At 45.3% G+C, this 23,905-nt stretch overlaps 1 protein-coding gene across 3 annotated transcripts in view; it reads left to right on the forward strand.

Moving 5' to 3' along the window:
- KANK4 (KN motif and ankyrin repeat domains 4) overlaps positions 1 to 23,905 on the forward strand; it is a 692,064-nt gene that overhangs the window by 606,232 nt on the left and 61,927 nt on the right. For 2 of the 3 annotated variants that reach the window (XM_085602436.1, XM_085602437.1), the window contains 3 exons: positions 10,421 to 10,508; positions 15,185 to 15,404; positions 23,202 to 23,344. In XM_085602436.1, the coding sequence (XP_085458562.1) occupies positions 10,421 to 10,508; positions 15,185 to 15,404; positions 23,202 to 23,344 (451 nt within the window). The remainder of the gene's footprint in view (positions 1 to 10,420; positions 10,509 to 15,184; positions 15,405 to 23,201; positions 23,345 to 23,905) is intronic. The other variant, XR_014960662.1, reaches the window with a different exon arrangement.

Genomic DNA, 23,905 nt, shown 5'->3' on the forward strand with positions numbered 1-23,905 from the left:
GGAAGATTGCGGCCTACCTCCGAAGGATGCCAGGGGCTCGCGCTGGCAGGATGCCCGGCCACTAATTGAACAACAGCGGCCTTGGGAGGTGTGAACTGGCGGACGGGTGCCGCTGCACTTTCACTTTCGCTTTCTCGCCCTTTGCTTGCTCTGGCCCGGGAGTGCTTCATGCCGATCCCCTGATATCTGGAAGACCTGCACTCGACCCGGGCTGGCTGTTGCAGTTCTGGTTGACCCTGTTTCCTCTGGCTGAGCGAGGGACGTCTTTTTGTAACTGACCGCCCTGCTGTTCGAGATGTCGGCCAAATCGGAGGTAGACAAGCTGAAGTCTAAGGCTACCAGACGGGGAGGCTATACCCAGTCCAACAATATGGATCGCTATGCCCAGCAGAAGGGGTCGCCTGGTGGATCGGGACAGTCGCTGGAAGCACAGAAGGCCGATCCATCCCCAGCCTCGGAGTTATCGTTGCAGGATATCAAGGGGGCGATTGAGGGGATGCAATCATCGATTGGGCGACAGTTCGAGACCCTGGCGCACAAGGTGGACATGATATTGGTTGATGTCAACTTGATTCGCGCGGACCTGGGCAAAACCAATGAGCGGGTCAAGTCCCTGGATCTCAAGACCACTGGCCTCGCGGATGATGTCTCGGAACTCCAGGTTGAGGTTCGCAAGTTACGGACCGTGAATGACCTCTCCGCCCGCCGGCTCGAGGATTTTGAAGGTCGGGCCCGGCGCAATAATGTGCGCCTTATTGGGGTCCCGGAAACTTCGGAGGAGCTCTCCGTGGATTTACTCGTCGAGGACTTGGTGGTGAACCATCTTGCGCCTAAGGGCCTCGGCAGGTTTTTTGCGGTTGAGCGGGCTCACCGAGTGCCTGGCGGAAGGCCTAAGGTAGGAGCCCCCCCGCGACCGATTGTCGCCCGGATCTTTAATTTTCGAGACCGAGACGCTATCCTGCAAGCATCGAGGGTGACAGGCCCGGTGCCTTTTCAGAATGCCTCTGTGAGCTTTTATCCTGACTTCACCCAGATGGTGCAGAAGCAAAGGCAGAGCTTCCTGGGGGTGAAGAGGCGGCTTAGGGAGATGGACCTGAAATATGCCATGCTTTTCCCCGCCAGGCTACGTGTGGTGTATGAGGATCGGACTTTCTTCTTCGAATCGCCGGACATGGCAAGGGACTGGTTGGATGCGCTCCCTCGGCGACAGCCCGGCGGGGACCACGTGGTTGGAGCGGAAGGCGACCGGGATGGACAGGAGTGATACCTCCGGTGTCGGTCTGTTTTGACTCAGCCCCGGACAGTGACTAGCACCCTACTGCAGTAATGGGAGGGCGGCGGGGGGAAGATAGTAGCTCTTTCCTCCCTTGGGGTACTTTTTGTAGATTTGTTTTTGATAGGGCGACAGGCACACTGCAAGTTGGGGGGGCTTTGCAAGCTGACGCAGGGGTGCAGGGAGGGGGGGGGGATTTGGGATGTTGGGGTTGTTGTTGGGGTTTTTTTTCTTGCAAGGCGTAGTAATTGTTGTCAGTATTGTCCGATTGTGGTTCCCACGGGGGGGGTGGAGGTCTCTTTGTGTTTGGGGATGGGGGGTAGGGGCTTAAACATAATTAGCTGGAATGTTAATGGCTTAGGGGATCGTATTAAACGGGGGATAGTCCTACAATTCTTGAAACGGACCTCGCCAGATGTGGTCCTCTTGCAGGAGACCCACCTTATAGGGAATACGTGTTATGCACTTAATAGAAAGGGTTATAAATTCATTGCTCACTCGGGGTTCTCCTCGGGCTCCAGGGGTGCGGGCATACTTGTTAGAGCTTCCCTACCATTTGAGGTTGACTCCACCATTGCTGATGATAGGGGGCGCTTTGTGGCTGTGGCGGGGAGGTGGGAGGGCAGAACGTTGGTATTGGTTTCTGTTTATGTCCCTCCTGCCCTGCAGGCCTCCACGTTTGCTGATCTGGGCAAGGCCTTGTTGGAACTCCCTGAAGGGATGCTGGTGGTGGGAGGAGACTTCAATGCGGTTGGATCTGGATTGCTCGATAGGTACCCGCCCAGGGACACCGGGGGGGCTCAGAAGTGGCTTCCCGACTTTATAGATACTTTTGGCCTGGTGGACTGTTGGAGGCTACGACACCCCACTCAGAGACAATATACCTTTCACTCCGGGGCCCACGGTAGTCTCTCTCGGATTGATTACTTGCTCACTCTGGCTGCGCACGCCTCATTGGTATCTGAGGCCAGGCACATGGCACGGGGTATATCCGATCACTCGCCGGTGTGGGCCCGTCTGGATATTGGCCGAGTAGTGGGGGGCAGGGTGGCTCCCATTAACCCCTGGTACTTTCGTGACCCCAAGCTGCGCAGTGCGTTGCTGAAGGCAGTTGATCACTATTTTCAGGATAATCAGGGTTCAGTTGAATCTGCGGTGTCCTTGTGGGAAGCGTTCAAGACCGTATTGAGAGGGGAGGCCCTTTCCTTGGTAGTGGCCGCCAAGCGGCAGAGAGACGCCAAGGTGACACAAGTTGAGGACGAGATTGCGGCTTTAGACGTGGCCTTGGAGGAGGAGGTTGCAGCGGCCACACTGCATAATTTGAGCTTGAAGCAATTGGAATACAGGGATCTGGTGACGAACGCTGCCAACACCCTCAATAGGGAGCAGCAGGGTCGATTGTACGATGTCGGTGATAAGGCCGGGAAACTGTTGGCGTGGTTGGATAAAAAAGAGCGTGTTAATCGAGTGGTGCCGGAGTTGTCGATGGATGGGGGAGAGGTTGTCACTGACCCCGACGGTATAGTCCAGTGTTTCTCGGACTATTTTCGTACGGTATACACCTCGGTTTCGGACAGGCCGACTGAGGACTCGTGCGACCTTCTGCGTGATATTGCTCTGCCCTGCCTTTCTGCCATAGATAGGGATGACCTCGATGGAGATATAACTGTTGACGAAGTGGCGTGTGCTATCCGTGCGTTGCGCTCGGGTAAGGCCTCGGGCCCAAATGGTTTGCCGATTGAGTTGTATAAGCTTCGTCCGGATAAGTTGGCTCCTCACCTGGGCGCCATGTTCGTGGAGGCGCGGGTGAATGGGTTTCTTCCGCTTGATCAACGACTGGCGACGATTGTGGTAATACACAAAGACGGTAAGCCCCGGGATAAGTGTGGTTTCTATCGGCCGATATCACTTCTCAATGCCGAGCCGAAAATCCTTGCCAAGATCCTTGCTAACCGCCTGGTCCGGGTGCTTGGAGATTTGATCCACCCGGACCAGTCGGGCTTTATCCCGCACCGTAACACTGCACTGAATCTTAGACGCCTTCATGGAGTGATTGCTAGGACGGGCACGATGCGAGAGCCGGCCATAGTGGCGGCCCTCGATGCCACGATGGCTTTCGATACGGTGGAGTGGGCATACCTGTGGGCTGTGCTAACCAAGTTCGGCTTCGGGCCTGGCTTTGTGGGCTGGGTGAGGTTGCTTTATGAGGGGCCCCTTGCTAGCGTCGTGGTGAACGGGCGGGCGTCGACACCGTTCGAGCTCGGGAGGGGCACCCGGCAAGGCTGTCCCCTGTCGCCGTTGTTGTTTGCCCTTGCTCTTGAACCGCTGGCGGCGTGGATACGATGGCACCCGGATATACGTGGGATTCGTTGGTCGCCTGACCACGAGGACCGTATTTCGCTTAACGCCGACGATATTCTGTTATACCTCACCTCGCCTAAGAAATCTCTCATATTGGTTTGTGACGTCTTGACTTCTTTCGGTAGGAACTCTGGTCTTGTTATTAATTGGGGAAAGTCATATTTGTATGTCCTGTGTGGTGATGTCCCGCCTGTCCCGCGAAACTGCTCGATCCAGATCGCCCGGCAGGGCTTTTTGTATTTAGGGATCTATATTTCCACTGACCCCACTTTACGATACGAGAAAAACTTGCTGCCTCCCTTGGCACGTTTGCGGCGGGACGTGGCGGGCTGGCGGCGGTTGCCGCTTTCCCTCCTTGGCCGCGCCGCCCTGTTTAAAATGATGTCTCTTCCCGTTTCCTCTATGCCTTGCAGAATACCCTTGAATTGGTCCCGGCCAGTTATTTCCGAGAGGTCGAAAGCCTCCAGCGCGCGCTATTGTGGGAAGGGCGACCGCGCATAGCGATTGCTAAGTTGACGCTTCCGTGGTATGACGGGGGTATCGCGCTTCCAGACATTCGACGTTATTATTGGGCCACTCAGTTGAGCGCGATTAACCATGGTGTCTATGGTCCGGCGCTGAGCCCCGGCTACGCCATGGACCAGTGGTTACTGCGCGGGGGTAATTACCACAGAGCGTTGTACTCGAAGTCGTTGGACTTAACCCTTACGGGGCCCACCAGGGTGGCCGTGCACGTGTGGAAGGTGGCGACAGATTCACTGGGCTGGAGGGGTAAGCTTACCCTTGCCACCCCGTTGTTTGACTCCGATATTCTGGGGAAGCTTTGGCATACAAAAGGGTTTGAGAAATGGGACCTGATCGGTATATCCAGGGTTGGAGACCTTTTGGTTAAGGGTAGGGTGAAGTCATTCGAGGAGCTGCAGAAGGAATATGAGCTAGGGAGCACGGAGTTCTTCCGATACGCTCAAGTGTGTCACGCCTTGCGGTCAGTCCTTGTAGAGGGGGAGACGGTGCCTGAGTCCTCTCCGTTGGAGGACCGGATCCTGGATGGCCATATGCCAGAGAGTACGATCTCTATCATTTATAAGAAACTAATTAATGTACGGGCAGATCTTCTTCTAGGGTTGCGCGATCAATGGACTAGGGATGGCCTCGAATTAGATGATGAGGATTGGCAGTCTGCAGTTTCTTCTCCCAAAGAGGTCGCGATCCCGGCGCGCCTGCGGCTGGTGCAGCTTAAAATACTCCATAGAGTTTACGTGACAGGGCCTAGGCTGGTCCACATGGGTTTCTCTGAGGAGGGCTTATGTAAGAGAGGCTGTGGTATGGTGGGCACCTTCCTACATATTATTTGGGAATGCGGTGCGATCATGGAGTTCTGGAAGCGAATCCACGATGTGATGGGGGAGGTGACGGGCATCGCCATGCAGCCGGAGGCGCGGTGTTGTCTCCTGAATGTTTGGGGTCCTACCGACCACGACGCGGCACAGACTCAGTGGGTGACCCTAGGGAACATGGTAGCTAAGCGCGACATCGCTCGCCTGTGGGGCTCTACTAGGCCTCCTACATTGGCAGCGTGGATGGAAAACATGGATTGGAGCATGTTTAGGGAGAAGACAGTGTATTGTGCTCGAGGGCGCCCCCGGAAATGGCACACCGTATGGGGGCGATGGAACCAGTACAGAGGGGGCATATGCCTGCCCCCAGACCCGGACCCGCCTGAGGAGCAGCTCTCCCCTTAGCATTCTTTCCGGCTTTGTATTCTTTGCTGGTATGTGTTTGCCTTCTTGAGTCTCTGCCTTCCCCTCCTTCCCTTACTATAGACCTGTGTCTGATGGACGAAATGGGGCTCGCTCCCCCTGATGGGAACCCTTTTTGTGCTTTCAGTACTTATCGCCTTGCTTGTGTTTAGGTTTGGGTTTGTGTTTATTTAAAACAGAACCTTTTGATTCTCCTATCAGTGAAATGTGGACGCTCGCTTGTGTTGTGTTTCTAAAGCTGCCGTACCTCCGGGTTGTCGGCTGAATAGCTGTGTCCCTGACTTAAAAGAATAAAGGTTTAAAAAAAAAAAAAAAAAAAAAAAGAATAAATTAATTAGCAATATACAAAAATGATTTCAATAATTAATTATTTACAATTAAATTAATTCCCACCATATTCCCCTATAAACACACAACCCGCTACAAATAATAAATTAATACAATTAACATGATTATCAATTAAACAATTAATACTAATTAATTACCAATTAATACTAAATATTTACCAATTAATAATTAATCAACAACCAATTAATTTTCAATACCAATTAATAATTACCTAATAACAATTAAATTACTTCCCACCCTATTCCCCTATAAACCCACAACCCGCTACAGAAGTAAAACGCAAAATTAAATTAAAAATAATTAATAATTCCTAAAAATTATTATTTAATGTACTATAATTAAATTACTTCCCACCCTAATCCCCTATAAACCCACAACCCGCTACGGAATTAAATTACACAAAAATTAAATAACATACAATTCATTACTTTAAAAATATTCAAACATACATTCCAAAATTTATACATACTTTTAACACATATACTAACACTTAAAACACTAAAATCGATATTTTTAACAACTATATTATGACTGTCGATATTACTTCAGAGAAGAAAGAGAAAGAGTAGTGTCAACGCTAAGGCTTCAGGCGGATAAAACACACCGTAAAGTCAGTGTGGAAAATCCTTATGTCGGATTTAAATGCCCTCACACACCCTTGCAGGTGTCATGCTTCATCATTTGGGCTGCTCCTCGTCGGGCCGGCGGTGCAATGCCCGACGGGCTCCCTAAAAAGGGGCTCTTTGGCGGAGATCTTCAATCCGACTGCCGTATAGATGAAGTGCGGGTGTAGGGCCTGTTAAATGTAGATAAAGATCGGTGATTTTAAAATAGGGTGATGAGTGCCTTTGTCGAAGTAAATTTTATTCAGATGGCCTCCTACCTTAGTTAAAAACGTGTATACAGAGCACTTATGTGAGCGTAATGTCTCCTATTAAAGTGGTATGTATATTGCAATAGTGGGTCAACATGTTTCTCGCTATGAGTAATTTATACTCGCGATTCTTAAGGACCTATGGGGTTTTAAAAAAAAAAAAATATCTACATTACACAACCTGGTTGGTTGGGATTGTTGATCAATCTATGTATTGAATACCTGTTGGTACCGGGAGCTACCGTAGTCAGTCAATATCCTGGTATCAACAGTACTCGGTGGGTTGTACACGAATATGACTTCCTCAAGATTAAGAGGATGTCTTCCTTTCGAGTACCGTGTTACGACCTACCCTCTCCACCGAGTCCGGACTCGGTGTGTGAGGGCATTTAAATCCGACATAAGGATTTTCCACACTGACTTTACGGTGTGTTTTATCCGCCTGAAGCCTTAGCGTTGACACTACTCTTTCTCTTTCTTCTCTGAGGAACTATAGGAACATCTTTTGCTATTATTGTAACAGGGGCCCCTGTTCCTACTGGACCTCCCATTCCTCTGTGAGTGGAAAACGGCCTCTCCTGTCCCTCCATTTGCTCTTTTGTCGATATTACTTACTATATTATTTAAATCAATATTTTATTTCTTACCCGATTTTCGATATTCTTCACCACTATATTTTGGCAATTCGATATTCTGTCCATTCTATATTAAAAACTCGATATTCTGTCCTACCGATATTTTGAATTCGATATTATGTCTGTTTACCCTCTGGAGCAGTTGACTAAATCAGCACAGACATAAAGATATCAGGCTGCGACTTGCTAATCCCCCTTTTCTGCTCGATGGGGCGGATGGGGGGAAGGGAGGCAGTACTATGGGTAAGGGGATGGGGAGGGCCGGGGAGGAGATCGTGGGGGGGGAGTTGGGGGTTTGTATTTCACGTACGGTTGTAAACAGATGGCACTGTAATGTTCATTGCAATATTGCTTGTATCAATAAAAAAGATTTAAACCTAAAAGGAACCCCCCTTTAGCACTTTTCCACATCTTCTAGACCCAGGGTCCTTTTTGTGGTATTGGTTTGTTAGTAATCATTTCAAGAAAATACTTATGACTTCGGTCTTTACCTCAATCAAGCGGGACACGGTCTTTCAAACTCACTCACCCTTCTGCCAGGCATCGGCCTACTTGCCGTGCTCTCTCTGCCTTGCACAAGCTACATTTTCAATAGGTATAAGAATTTAGGTGCCGATTCTGATCCTGGAAAAAAATTCCCCGTACGACTCGTATCCGGTCTTTTTACCGTACGAATCGTACTTGCATGTTTGTATACTTTTACAACCGGGTACGAGTCGGACGGAGAAAACCCTCCGTCCGACGGTTCGTACCCGGTTTCTCCAGGATCGGAATTGGCACCTTGATGTTATGCTTGTTTTAAGTTATATATCTTTTGTAGAAGTTTTGTGGATATCATTATGATTGCTATGTTGAGCAGTATCTTGTAGTGTATGGGCAGCAAAGGAGACTCCTCGCCACTTTAGAAACTTGATGGGCCTGTTCTGTTTTAATCTGACCCAACCAATGCTAAGGCTACAGCATTCTACTGATTAATTTGAAGCTGTTTGGCAACCACCACATAAATGTTAGGTAAAACATTAAGGTATTGGTTCAGTTATTATCTGTAGGATGATGGACAATAGTTATTAAATAATGCTGCAAGGTTGCCTGCTTCCATTGCTGGTTTAGGGGCCATGCCTATCGACATTGACCGAGGGATTGATAGTGTCTTGCCCATGGATTTGAAAATGTAATGTTTCAGATTTTGCCCTATTCAGGCATTAGTAGTTGTCGATCATCCAACCACCAATTGTGCTGAGGCGTGTTTAGATTCACTGATGTTCTCCTAATTTTCTCATACCAAAGAATAGATGTAGCTGTTGTCTGCATACAGGTTAATTCCACTCAATTAATCTAACCATTACCACTGGTGGCCTGTTGTTGACATTACAATGGTGAGCCCTGTGGACCACCTTTGATCATTTTTACACTGCCTTTGATCATTTACACCCGTCTATCTATTAGGATTGTGCAATAAATTGTATCAAAAGCCACTGAAAGAAGCTTACGTCTAGGGGTTGGCGTTTACTTGTATGAATGCGAACAAGCGATCCTCTTGGATGATCACAGTGCGGGTTCAATTCCCTTTTTGTTTGCGACTCTGGCTGGAAGTTTTCTGAATATTATTACCACTCTATTTGGTTCTGTATTAGTCTCATGGCTGCTTATTTCAGGCTGCAACTGTGCAGTTGGTTTCAAGTTGAGCCTGCCTCAGGTTTATTCAATTGAGATGTTCAAAATGCTTCTTTTACGGTTCAAGCCATTATCTCCAGCTGAAATAAGAGGCTAAACTATAGTCCTAATCCATTCCCTAATCCAGTGATTAAAATATTTGGTTCCAGAGTGTAGAAATGGCTGATTTAAGTTTATTTTTTTAATTTGTATTCAGATGTAATGGTAGCCCATTTGGTATACTCTTTTTAGGTTTCCTTTTTAAAAAGTGTGCTCAGATGATAAATGATTTCTTGTAGCAGTTGGTTGTTTGGGTGTGAAGCAGTTTCCTGAAGCAATGCATTGTGATGTTTTAACTTTAGTATTGATAGAAGGTGCTCTGTGAGAGTAATTGCAACTAGGGTTGATCTGGCAAGGATAGTAGCAAAGCAGTAATATCAGAGAAACAGCAGATGTGAAGGTAAAGTACATTCTAATAAATATCTTTTAGCAAGAGTTGTGTTGAGGAATAAACGACAACATCATAAATTGTAAATTTGTTAAAGAAGCAATGGCTCTTAAAATAACTGAACCCATTCGCGATGGACCATCTGCACAGATGTTTAATGTTCATGTCCTCTAGCTGATGACACCATATCAAGGAATGCATGTGCGAGGGCGTGTTTTGTGCTTCTGATTATCACTATGCTACATTTATACTGTATTGGTACTAAAGACAGTGACTGCTGGCAAGTTGTTTTAGAGGAGAGAGCTCACTCGGGTGTTACCCAGATGTATTTTTGATCTACAGCAAGAACATGCAAAGAGAAAAGCTGTATGATGCCAAGAGAGAAGATACATATCCCAGACATTAAATACACAAGGTACTTAAATACAATGAAACAACTAGGAAACACCACCATTGGAGCATGGTTGAGTGACCTTTGGTTAAATGGTAGAACTAGATGATGCAGACATTACGGACACTACGCGTGGTGGCGTACAGACTGATGATTTGTGCCTCGCAGACTGTACAACAAACTAGATGCCACCATGATATTACGCAGAAGGAGGCTATTTGAAGGAAGAGGTTATTAGACATTAAGGGGAACATCACTCCCATAAAATGTGACTCGTCATATATCCTTCCGCTCTCCCTTCAAGCAATGGCCAATTACTCTAGTATTCCTGCCTGCTAGGGTAACTAAATATCCCACTTCTCTTTTCTAACCCCAGGACCTGATAAGGAGGTGTTTTTAGGTCTGCTGGTAAGAAGTCAGTGAGATTATTACTAGAAACAAGGGCCAAATAGTGGGGTGAAGGCTTTGGAAACAGGACAAAGCACAGATGGAAGAACCCCTCTCTTCCCTCGTAAGAAAGATCCCTAGCTGAGGGCAGGAAATGTGACAAATTGGTAGAAGAGGTTATGTGAGGATAGCGTAATATGTGACAGCTGCAGCCTCATGTAAGCTTGAGCAGACAGACAAGAGATGGAATAGCACTAGGAATTATTCACAAACGTGTTTTTCATTTGCAGATGTAAACTCGAGGAAGAATTTCTTCATCAGTGCCAATTGTTGAGCAATCACCTATCGGAAATCAGTTCCACGCCGGACAAGCAAATGGTACTTTTGTTGCCTATATGCAGTACTTTTCTTAGTATATTCTTTTTATTAACCATAAGCTTACAATGTACAGTTTCAGAAGCGACAAAGAATATTTCTAGATTTATCTAAAACAGTACTGTGAAAAACAGTTTATTTCGTTTGGATAAGCTTTTTATTCTTGCATTAAATATATTTACTCAATGGAAGGGGGTGTTTTGCAGTAATTTTGAAATATGCATAAAGCTGGCCCTCTGCATATTAAGATTATTGGAAACAGTGGCATTTTGTTCTTTATAAAAACTTTTAATGAGCTTCCCCATTCATTCTATTGGAACGCATGTGTTAATATAAGGATTACAATATTCTGTTTTCCGCCCCCAAGCATGCTTGAGTCAATTGTAAATAGCCCGTTGCAATAAAGGGACTACGACTGATTCTCGATGGCAAGCGACCGCAGACGGTTTTTGTTGTCAATGATTTCTATGAAGATCTCAACTCAAGACCCTGGTACCATTACTCAGTCAGTATTTATTCGGATTTACCGGCTGCTTCTCTAATGCACTACTGACACATTTCAGTCTTTGTGGGGTAAGAATACTCCAAGAGAGGGTAGCAGGCAGATACTGAACAGCGCACTCTAGATAAAAGAAGTTTCTATAACATCTCCATCACTTTAAAAGCACCGCTTGTCTCCTCCCATTAATATAAATCATCCGACCATTACTATGCAAAATGCTTCATTCTGATTTTATGTTGCATCAATCACTAGGTACACCGAAGTCTCAGCCGGTACGGTCGTAGGTGGCTTTACTGCCCACCTCCAAGAGAAAAGGTGGAACATGTGAGCATCTCTTTAGGGAGGGTGTCGTAGTACAAAACGAATTCCAATGTCTTCATTAGGACACGTATCTTTCTTGCTAGTGGTGGGTGGTGAAAAATTATACTTCATTTTGCTTCCCATAGAAGGTAAGAAAAAAGAAACCAGCCTCATTCTTGATTACAAAATGAATCATTTCTTTCAAGGGGGTGCATTGGAATGATGGATTAGCTCTGAGACATTTCTGGAGATGCCAGGGTTTAAGAATCACCTCACCCTCTTTCTCTGGCCGGATCGAAGAATTCAGAACTCCCTGACATCTAAACAGGGTATTGACTACCCCCGCAGCGATCGATAAAGACCTGAAACACACACCCTGGTCGGAAAAAACATCTCTCGGCTGTGTCCTACAAAAGCCTTAACCTCAGTCAATCTGCAAATGGGGTTTACCTGTATATGCTTTGGTTCCACTGCCATGTGTCCGTTTTGACTTATGTTATTTGATGCCTATACGTTTTTGGCTTTAACTTAGGACGTGTACGAGTGTACGAGTGAATATGACAATTGATCTATATACCCCATTTTCTACATTGCATCCGTAATTACTATTAAGCTTTGGAAAAAATAAAATGGCATACATACATTCAAGGTGTAGCTATCAAGGCTGGATGTAAAGAACAGCTGCCAGGGTATCCTCAAGCCATTGAGGCTTTGCCATTAAGAACCACCCCCCTCACACTATCCCTACTGTTGTTCAACTTGGGGCTTATCCAGTACCCAAACAACCTCAATGTATTAAAGCAAATGTTTTGAAAACTTCAGCTGTAAGGTCTAGCAGAAGAGCAAAATCATTACACTAATCCTCATTGGACTCGGAAACCCATGCAGCCCTTTATTAGAGAATTTTACTTTAGCATCAAGGTATAAGCAGGTACCTCTTGTGTACTGGAGATTGTATTTGTTGAAATGAAACAGACCATCACCATAGGCAAGTGCAAGTACTAAACAATAGCCACACCAAAGGCAAATATTGACAGCAAGGATTTTCCTCAGCTGTCAACTATAGAATTGGCTAGCTGCTCCTAGTATGTCACACTTAGAGCAAAACATTGTGAAATAACTCACTACTCATCAATGGAATCAACACTATCCCACCTAACAAAGATACATAGACATAGATTCCACAAACTTCCATATTGTCAAACCATGTATTCCTCTGTGCCCCGGAGCACTTCTTCCTGCCAGTGACAACACCGCATGTAGTGTGAATCCCTGAGTTCCTAGAAGTCAAATCTATGAAGACAACATCCTCTTTTCTGAGGTGGTTTATGATGCATTAAAGAATACTAACAAAGGAGGCCCTTGCCTTCCTGTACTCCTTCAAAGTATAACGCTCCCTAGAAAATAGGCATTTCAACTAACGAGAGTATGAAACACATCACTACCTTAAAGTCACTTCTGCTAGCAATTTCCAAAGGCTCCAAACTTGCCGGAACACCTTCAAAACATGAATGGCCACTTAAAAAATCTCAGTCTGACTGAGTCTGAATTTTCTCTTCTATGGCAGCACACATCTACTGCAGATGCAGGCATGATTTGTGGACATGAACCCTGAAGCCTTCCCCCCGTGTCTCACTGCAGGCACAAAGCTCCTTGGCTTCTAAATAAACATCACCCTGACATCTTTCAAAGGCCATGCCAACAAGTAAGTCAAGATTGCCTTAGTGTTCTACCAAAATATCAAAGATACATATCAATATTGACTACCAATAGGCTGATTTAATAATAGCAATTCTGTACTGCCCTGTGTATGCTTATCTTGACAATATGTTGGCATTCAATATTGTGGAGTCAATAGATTTGCAGGTTAATATTCTTGACCTTGTTATTGCAACGGGTTTCAACTGGGCCTCTTACCCAGCATCACATGCTTGCAGCCCTCTAAGAAAAGCTCCAATGTTTAGACCCCATCCTTATCCACATGTACAGTCCCGATTCTCAGCAACACCTTGGCTCCCTTGAAAATGCCTTTTACAATGTTACCCTCCCAATCGCAAACCAGATGATATTTGCTATCACACACTATAAAACAAATTTGCACTGTCCCTCAATACGTACTGTGTTCACATCCTATTGTGTGACCTACAGGCCAATTTACAAAAATTAGACACTGTTGTGGTAAAACTCTACTTGGGTGTTATCCGTTCTTTATTAGGCAATAGAATAAATGTAGGCAAAATTTACTTTCAGGAAATGGCACTAAATATATGCATCACAAAGAAGGGCTATATATCAAATATACATTTTGACACTAATTGTAATGAAAGCCTTGCTTTTAACAATAGAGTCCATAGAATAAAAATAGCCCTGTGTTGTTGAGACCAAAGCATCACATCTTAGCTTTTTCAGAAAGTCTTTGGCAGCCATTTTTTCCATTTAGTACCCCACATCTTCCAGTAGTCAAGATGAACCCTGTGGATTTTCTAAAGTAAAGGTACTGTGTGTGTTGTTTTTCTCCCTGTTGCTGCGGTCAGTGGTAGTCCTGTGGCAACCATTACAGTCAGCCAGTTACTGGTGCTGAGAGAATCATAGAGGGTAAGAGACTCTGTTTTGTTGGGTCCGTTTTTTTCCCCAACGGTAGGCGCACTGTTAGCATTGGGGAGACCACAGCCTCTGTGTAACTTTACAGCTGCAAATGTTAACGTGTTTATTCAATACTAGAAAAGACAGCTTAGATCAATGGGTCATAGGATTTTATTGTGGCAATAGAATAGAATTTTTTCACTATATTGTGACAAAAATACAGCATTACTGGCAGCAGAACACTTTCTATTCAATCACAATGTAGTGCACATTCCTACAGGTTTATTATTAATTTTTATATAATTTGAGATGGAAAATGTGATGTAAGTTTTTATCAATGTAATGTTTTTGTTCAATATTCTTAAGACTCAAGTTTATTTGTGTTCTTTGAATATCATATGCTTATGCTATGCTTATTTTTAAGTACCTGGCTTTATAGATTTATTGAAAAGAGGATCATGCAACATCCATGTGTGTCCGATTCTATTGGAAAGGATGTTATACAATTTCATTCTGCATTGTCTGAGCTTGTGCTAACTACCACATGTAAATTCTCTGGTGGCATAAAAGGACTTTCATTAAATCATTCCTGGGTGTTAATCTGGTACCAAATAGAAGGATTTCTACCACACCCAGACTAAATATAAATGCAAGCAGTGCCAAGTCGTAAACTGATTGTAAAACGATTTGAGATCACATTTGGTTTAATAAAATAGTGCCCCACTGTTAATCTGCAGATCCATCTCTATCCATTCTTCGTCGTGGAACCAGTTAATCCATGCCATGTTTTGTGACCGCACGACACACAAGAACTAGGTTAAATCTTATATCACACCAGCAAAACCCTATGGACTTGTACATCAGTAATTAGATTAGTAAATTGCTTAATGTTCTGTCTAAGAGAATCTCTCTTTAATTCATAATAGTCCATTATCAGCAAGAAGAGAGTTAAGATATGACTTCTGTGAACTAGACATTTCTGAAAGCTACTCTATCAGAATGTGCCTGATTTTATTGTTTCTCTGTTCTTATAACTCAACTCTTTGTTTTGGTCATCTTTCGTCTGCTCCTGATTATATTGCTTTTACTTTGCTACAGTCACTTCTAATGCACTGTTAATCTTTCCTAGTTGTTTTATATTTTATCATTTTGTGTTGCATAACAGGTGTACAATTGTAATGCTCTTTTTTTAAACAGAACCCATTTCAGATTTAAAATAGGTATTTAATTAAGTACTCTTTTGTTGCAGCAACGCAGAACATAATCTAAATCTAACTGCATTTATTTTGTACAGAGAGATACCCTAAGCATCATCTGCAAAGAGTGGTTCCGAGTGTCTAGTCAGAAGTCATCCAGATCGTCTGTGGTGGAGGCCTACCTGAAAGAGTTCAGCTCCATCAGCCCACAACTGCTCAAGATGGTCCTAAATATGGCGGATGGAAATGGGAACACAGCCCTTCACTACAGTGTCTCACACTCCAACTTCTCTATTGTGAAACTTCTACTTGACACAGGTTGATATTACAGATTCTATGTTATGTCCCCTAGTTATTGCATATGTCTGTGAACACAAAAATATTGATGCAATTCATCACATATTTTAATTCTGAATTTCATGTTCTGAAGACATAGATGACCAGGTTCTCACCAGCTCGCCTTGCTGGTAGTCGCCTCTTCCTCCCGCCTGGCTGCTGCTAGGCCGCTCCTGCCCTTGTGAGTGAGCCTCAGCAGCCAGCTTTGTCACACAGCCTGTTTTTGTAGGTTCCAGTGCTGTCAGCCCTTTAGGCTCTATTGCCGCTTGCTGTTTTCTCAATTCCTGCGTCCCGCTTTCCACCACCTACCTCCGTACGGTGCCCCCCCTCCCAGGACGAACTTGATGTGGCAGCAACTCAGCGGTGCATTGGGTGTGCCAAAGGGAAGCCTGTCTGCGCACGTCCACGTCTGGACCACTCCAAGCACCAGGAACCCTGACCCTCCAGCTACTCACAGGCTCCTACACAGATCTCAGAGCCCTAGACCCCAAACGCCACAATAACTGCTGCCTCTCATCTCCTCGCTACACAGCATGAACGTTCACCTGCCACCAAAGTCAGGTCACCTGCAACCTAGGACTGGCCGCCCTTGCAGATACCCGTGTTGCTCCCACCCCTCTGGCCAACACCACCCTAGCACCACTCCAATGCCTACTGATAAACACCAGATCGTTCTGGAAACACACCACCAAAGTCTGGGACACCATCCTCATTCTTACCCCCTACGTGACCTTCATCACAAAGACATGACTCAACCAGTCTTTGGCCGCCAACATCGCCAGCGCGATGCCCAAAAGCTACAAGATGAAACACCAGGACCGCACCAACAAACACGGAGGTGGCATCGCCAGCATCCACAAAGAATCAATCCACTGCACCACCACCGAAGACAAACCACGCAGATCCTGGAACACCTGAATTTCCAACTTCACATCGATCACAAAACAACCACAAAAAGGCACCCTCAACTACATACCCCCAGGACTACGAACCGGCCTTTGCCACACAATCACAGACTTTATCACCCCACCTGTCATCAAATCCAAGCACTGCCTCTTCCTCGGAGACCTCAACTTCCACCTGGTTGATCCCACAGACACAAACTCTGCCAATCTCCTGGAACAAATGGACAACATGGGCCTCACCCAGTTGGTCACAGACCCTGCACACAGAGCAGGACACACAATGGACCCTATCTTCACATCCAGCAACAGAGTCAAATGCAGCCATACCACGGAACTCACATGGACCGACCACTTCATCATCCACTTCACCATCACAGTAAAACCTCACACTTCCCCCCAATACCCCAACCCTCCCAGCACATCCTTCTGCAGCTGGAGCAATGTTTAACAGAACCAATGGTTGGACTCCCTCAACCCCACCCAGCCTGACTGCGCAACAAACCTGAAGCAGGCAGTCAAGAATTTCAACACCTGGATCCCAATGCCCCCAGCCGAGTTGCCTCCATCAAATCAGCCAAAACTCGGAGATCTACTAAACAAGCCAGCTGGTACACTTCGGAACTATGCACGCCACTGCAAACAACTAGAAAGAAGATGCTGCCCCAGCAGAGATGACACAGACTGAGCCACCTTTAAGTAGGCCCTCAACAAATACCACCAACAACTCAAAGACATGAAAAAGGGCGCCCTTGCAGGCCGCATTGAGGTTAGCACCAACAACACCAAGAAACTCTTCACCACTGTCAGAGTGATTGCCCACTCAACAGGCAGCGAGAGCATGATCCCTGCCTCACAGGTACTCTGTGACGCTCTAGCAAATCAATTTCACAACAAGATATCTACAAACATCTGGAAATTCGAGCCCTAACCCACTGACCCCTCAGCCTCCGCACTCCCACCAAAGCTTCCACCAACATCTCACCACATGGGAGCAGCTCACCACACCACAGCCATAATGAACTTCATCCACTCAGGAGCTACCACCGACCCATTCTGCCACAGCCTCTTCAATTTAGGAAGCGAGATCAGCCACCAACTCACCCCCATCCTCAATGCATCCATTGCCTCAGCCACCTAATGCAGAGGTCAGACCTCTCCTCAAGAAACCCTCTGCAGACCCCAGCAATCTCCCGAACTACGGCCCGATCTTACTGCTCTTGTTTCCTGCCAAAGTCCTCAAGAAGGCTCACCGAACACCTGGAGAGAAATAACCTGTTAGACCCCTCCCAATCAGGTTTCAAAACCAAACAGAGCACCGAAACCTCCCTGATCGCCACCACAGATGACATCCGCGCCCTACTCGACAGAGGAGAATCAACTGCCCTGATCTTCTCAACCTCTACTTAACCTTCGACACCATTGCCCACCACACACTCATCAAGAGACTGTACCACATCCGTATCAAAGGGACACAATCAGATGGATTGCATCATCCCACACAGGACGGACGCAGAGAATCCATCTCCCCCTTCCCCTCGCAACCCAAGAGCACCATCTGCGGAGTCCCCAAAGTTTCATCCCTCAGCCTCACCCTCTTCAATATCCGCATGATGTCTCTAGCCGACATCATCAGAACCCACGATCTCCACATCATACCCTATGCTGATGACACCAAGCTCATCCTCTAGCTCTCAGCAGACCCAGCTACAATGAAGACCAACTTCTACAACTGCATAAAGAATGTCGCAGCCTGGATGAAGGACAACTGTCTGAAACTTAACACAGACCAGACCAAAGTGCTGATCTTTGGCACCCACACCTCCCTCTGGAAAGACACCTGGTGGTGTGCCAAACTTGGAACCACCCCCACCCTGAAAGACCACGCCCGCAACCATGGCATCATCCTGGACAGCAAACTTGCCATGAAACGACAGACCAACACAGTCTCCTCGGCCTGTTTCCACACTCTCCGCATGCCTCGAAGAATTTTCAAATGGCTCCCCACAAGCACCAGAATGCAAGCCCTAATCTCCAGCCATATGAACTACGGCAACACACTATATGCAGGAACCACCATCAGACTCATGAGAAGGCTCCAGATGATACAGAATGCAGTGGTCAGACTGATCCTTAACTTGCCCAAATTGACCCACGTCACCTAGCACCCGAGGAACCTCCACGGACAGGCTCCCAAACGAGAAAAGATGGCAATTCATACTACTGACACATGCCTTCAAAGCCCTCCATGACCAAGGACCAGCACACATGAACCACAGTCTGAACTTCCGCCAATTATCCTGAAACCGTCGCTCTGCCTACCTCGCCCGGGCACAGACACCGTGCATCCGTGGTAGCCACATTGAAGGACGTTCCTTCTCCCACCTCACTGCCAAGTCCTAGAATGCCCTCCCACTCCACCTCCGAACATCACCCTTGCTGATGAACTTCAGGAAGAAACTCAAGACCTGGCTCTTCGACTAAGACCAGCAACCCAGAGCTTAGATACCCTCTCGGGTGATAAGCCTCACTCTGCAAGTACCAACTGATTGATTGATTGACAGATGTAATATGAGCATGACACACTGCTAAATCCAGGTTCGATATAACAACTACAAAAGCACAAATCCTACACACTTACATTAAAAGTAAGCTTTAACGTAATCGTATGCATTTTAGAGAAGATGCGGTGTTCGTTTTTGCCGATTGTCCCTTTAGAAACAGCTCCATGCTTTGGAAGTAGTGAAGCATTTTAGAAGAAAGTGTTAAACTTTTCAAATGAGCTTCTTTTGAAACACATCACATTGCTCGACATGTTTGCTTTAGCTCTGGTTTCAGTCTCCATTGAATATAACATCATATGCACTTGTTATTAGGGGTAGTGTATGATCAACTTTCTTCTAATGTAACATTGTTGAAAAGCTCATTGACGCTGTTAAACTACGCATAACCCTTTAGCAAAACCCTAAAAGCAAATGATATGGGATTGGATATTTTCAATGGGAAATGCGCACTTTTTGTTTTCAAGGATTCCATTCAAATGCTCAGGATATCATCAAAACATTCACTCCACTGCCACTCCTTCAAAGTGAACCACTGGCACAATGACAGCGCTGATGAGTATTGGAGTGGAATCCATTGACAATAACAGCCTAACTTTATCAATTTCCTATTTATTTACTACTTATGGGCTTGAGATTGCTTGCTAATAATCCCTGAAAATTATTTCAAAGAAAACAAATGACCAGATTTTCTGGTACAAATTGTAGCATTGCTGATCAGAACTATGTCTATCGGTTTCTTCCCAGGCTGAGCCCTTCTTCTCTAGAAAGTCATAAACAGGTTCAAAGGAAAAATGTGATTTTTCAGCCACAGGCTTGTTGCATAGATTTTAACCAAACAATGTTTTCCCCTTTAACGAATCAAACGTTTCATAATTGTTCCGCGCCAGGTCAATAAAATGCCTGGCCCTGTGCAAGAGTTAAATTCCAGCCTTTAAAGAGGGGATAGTGTAAACGATCACTATTGATGGACAGGAGCAAGGGCCTTGAGTCTGACGTAGAACAAAACTTTAACACTTAAATATAATCAGAGTGAACAAAAACAATCATTCTTTGTCATGGAAATGTCTTGTTTCACTATCCACACCCATGCTCACATGTTTACACAATACACACTGCACTCAGAGTAGCAGTTGTCTCAAGAGGGTCAATTCGAAAGTGCCAAAATGTATTGTGTCTCTTTCTAATGCCCGTCTTACATCCTAACATGCCGCATAGGTAACAAATATAACAAGCATTTGCAATGCAATAGGTCTCGCATTTACGAGAGTTTGAGCTATTGGCAATGCAATAGATTAAACTCTCGCAAATGCGAGACCTATTGCATTGGAAATATTATTTTGTTTACTTGCGCCCATGTGGCGATATCATATTTATGGAGAACGCCCCCCTTTCTTCAGACAAGCGAGTCTAAAGAAAGGGGCGTGGCCGACATGAAAGTAAAACCGCAGCATGGGGCGCTATGACAAAAAAAAGCATCTGTTTGTTAAGTTGATAAACAGATTTTTTGTTTGTAAAAGCGCCCATGCCGCGCTTTTACTTTAATAGAGGCCGCACACCCTTCTTTAGACACCACTTGTCTAAAGAAAGGGGCGCGGCCTCCATGAATGTGAAATCGCCACATGGGCGCTAGTAAACAACAACACCAAAAAAACAAAAAAAAAGTACGCGCGGCCACTATACTTACACCGGACCGCGCTGCTAAACTAAATAAAGAAACGCGGCCACTATAGTTAAAGCAGACCGCCATTAGTATGTAAAATAAAAGCCGGCAGCGTGCCAAAAAGCACTTCACACAAGCGGTTTGGCTTTGTTTAATGTTTTTGTGAGGGATAGGAGGGTTGAGCAGCAACACAATGGAGAGCGGGGGAGTTTGGGAGTGTGACACAACACAAGGGAGGTGTGAGCGAGAAGGGAGCAATAACACATGGAGAGCGGATGGAGGCAAGCGCATGCACCGTGTAAGGGGGTGGGACGGAAACATTTGCCCTGTTATAGAGTGCATCTATAAAATAAATTGTAAAAGTACCTGCAGGATCCTGCGACCTGGGGAAGGACACTGGACGGAGAGGAAACTGTACTTTGTCCATGGGCCACAGCAGGGATAATCACTTGAAGACCCAGAGGAAGTAGGAGGTTAGTAGGAAAAGGTGACCAATAAGATGCAAGGAAACAAATGACATTGAAGCCAACCAATAGTAAGTAAAGGTAAGTAATGGGCAGGCTCTAAGCTCGTCTTTAAGCTTTTTTTTGTTAGCAAAAGATTTAGCTGACAGTGCATGTGCGATGTTCAGGAAAAAACAAAAAAGCTATAACCCGAGTTCCTGCCATGTTCCTCTGAGTCATATCCTGCCTACAGATTCAGAGCAGAGCTGATTGGGCTATCTACAGGCCTGGCGGGCTCTTTTAGAGTATTTTTTAACAGACTGCGTGGCTAGGATCCTCTAGCAGGTTACATACAAAGTATTGGTAGAGAAAGATTATGGAGAAAGATCACCCCGCCCTTTATTTTAAAGTTTGTAAAGCATAACGGTCACCCAAAGGTACCGTGGCACTCAAAACCCTTAACAGAATAAAAGGACATACTACTAAATAAAAATAAGACATAAGAGGTACTGGAATAGAACAAAAAGCCAGGTCTTCAAATGTTTCCCAAAGCTCAGTAAACGAGATTCAGCTTGCAATGGAAGTATCAGGCTGTTCCAGAGTATCAAATGGAAGTTTGGCTAAAGCTGCCTACACGGACTCCTGCTATTGTAATGAGCTAATCTCTCGTATTATGGCTACCATTCAGACTCCATAATTACGCTGGTTTGCCATACTTTTCATCGACTTTGTGCACTGCAGGCTTTCTGAAATGGTTTCTCTGCTGCCAAACATCTTTTCATATTCTGCCTTTTCATGCCCCTAATTTCACCATCGTCCACTTGCCAACTTTCGGTCTCTCTTTCACAGAGAAAAGCAGTGCGCCTGCTACACAAGTTACAAAACACAGGAAAGAAAATGTGCAGGGTTCTGCCCTATTCACTAAATGGAGGGACAATCTGTAAAAACAGAGGCAGCCAACAGAGTGATGTGCCAATTCCCTGGGAAATCGCCCACAATCAAGTAAAGACAAAACATTACTACAATCACAAACTAGCAAAATCGCCCCACTCCTCAAACGTCGGTTTCAATAATAAAAAATGTGTCTCTCTGCGATATGCCCATAAATCACGCCATGCAGGGTCCTTGGGAGCTTCCGAGAATATCTGGAGCCGACTGGGAAAGTGAAAGTGCGCCATGCGCGCGTTGTGCTCAAAGGTGAGCTGACTCCGAGATTGCTGGCGCGTACTCGTGCACATGTCCTGTCCCAGAGACAGAGAGGGAGGGAGCGAGCGAGCAGGAGTTGTGCTAACGCGCTGTACAGTGGGCACAGGAGATGTGCACGCATACGGAGTGCACATCTCCTGTCCGTACGAGTGCACATCTCCTGTCCCCCTTCGGCAGAGAAACCGACAACTATAGGTCTCGCCAAGGCACACAGCACATGCGCTGCGTCGCTAGGCGAGACCTAAAAATGTATGCTACTGTTCTGATGGGCCATTTATTATTGGATAGTAGGGCTTCCAGAGACCCTATTTTGTGAACACAAGGTTAACTCAAAACTGAAGACAAACTGTAGAATATAATTGGGATAAAAGGAATAAATTAGCATTGTTCTGCGTACCACAAGGCTATTTTCTGCCGAGTATGAGCCTGACGTATGTTTTACACTATGTATTGTACTCTGGGAAGTAGAAAGTAAACAGGTAACAATGCTTCATAAAAGACAAAATTATTGGTGAGTTTCATTTTAAATAGGATGTGTTGGGTGGATATACATTTCTTCTTTGGGAACCTATGTATTTTTATTGCACTTTGATATTTTTTTATTACTGTTTTAGCATTTCAAAATAGATAATATTGATACAGAATATGTTTCAGAATTGTATTGTAATCACATATTATGGTGCATAATATGCCTTTCCTTCCACATAATGTGCCTTTTCTTACTAAATAATGTAATGCAACCCATCACAGAATGTGGCCCTGCCCTGACACATAGTTCCAGTAATCCTGGTAATAGGTGCTGATGTTGCAAATACAGGGAGCGTACATGGCATTATTTTTTTCTGCGAAGGAATCAATATGAAATAATATATGAAGTGAATGCATTTTTCTTTTCTTGGAAACTCAGTTTCATAGAGAAAATCTTTGTTGCGCCTTCTACATTTCATTTCATTGGAAATGCCATAGGATGGACAGCTTTTCATTCGCCTGTGCTTGTGTTACAGGAGTGTGTGATGTAAACCACCAGAACAAAGCAGGATACACCGCAGTGATGCTCACCCCTCTGGCTTCTGCAGAGACTGATGAAGATATGAAAGTTGTTTTGACGCTCCTTAAACAAGGAGATGTAAACACAAGGGCAAGTAAGGTACTTTCAGAATCTAAATTCTCTTGACATCTGAATTACCAGAATTTGACTTTGTGTCCTTGTGGAACAGAGTGCATTTCTGTAAACTGTAAAGCAATTTTTGTGTTTCGAGCAAAGCATCCCTTCCATTTCATGCTCTTAATGTTATGATGTAACTCGATTTGACCTTCTGCTGCCTGACTCCTCTAGCACTAATTCCATTTGACATTTGTTTCTGTTATCTGGCTTGCCAACACTTTAGGGCATGTATGCAAATAAGTTATTGCTCCATTTCTCCACAAACAGATTTGATGGAAGTTATTTCCTGTTTATATATTTATGTTACACGTCTTGTAAAAATAAATGTGTGTAGCCATAGAGTAATCATTGTTTTTCTGATTCCTACCTCTCCATTTACGTTTTCTGCTCACTCCTGGAGAGATGACCTCAGTTCTTAATTTGAGCTGGTGTTTTCTGGTGCTCGGCACCGGCACTTCGGGTTGGATTACGATGGCAGACGGACAGTCCATCTGCCATCGTTTCCTATTCCCACAATAGGAATTAGGATGCTACCCCTACCAT

The sequence above is a fragment of the Triturus cristatus genome, chromosome 4_2, assembly GCF_964204655.1.
Source record: "Triturus cristatus chromosome 4_2, aTriCri1.1, whole genome shotgun sequence".
NCBI lineage: Eukaryota > Metazoa > Chordata > Amphibia > Caudata > Salamandridae > Triturus > Triturus cristatus.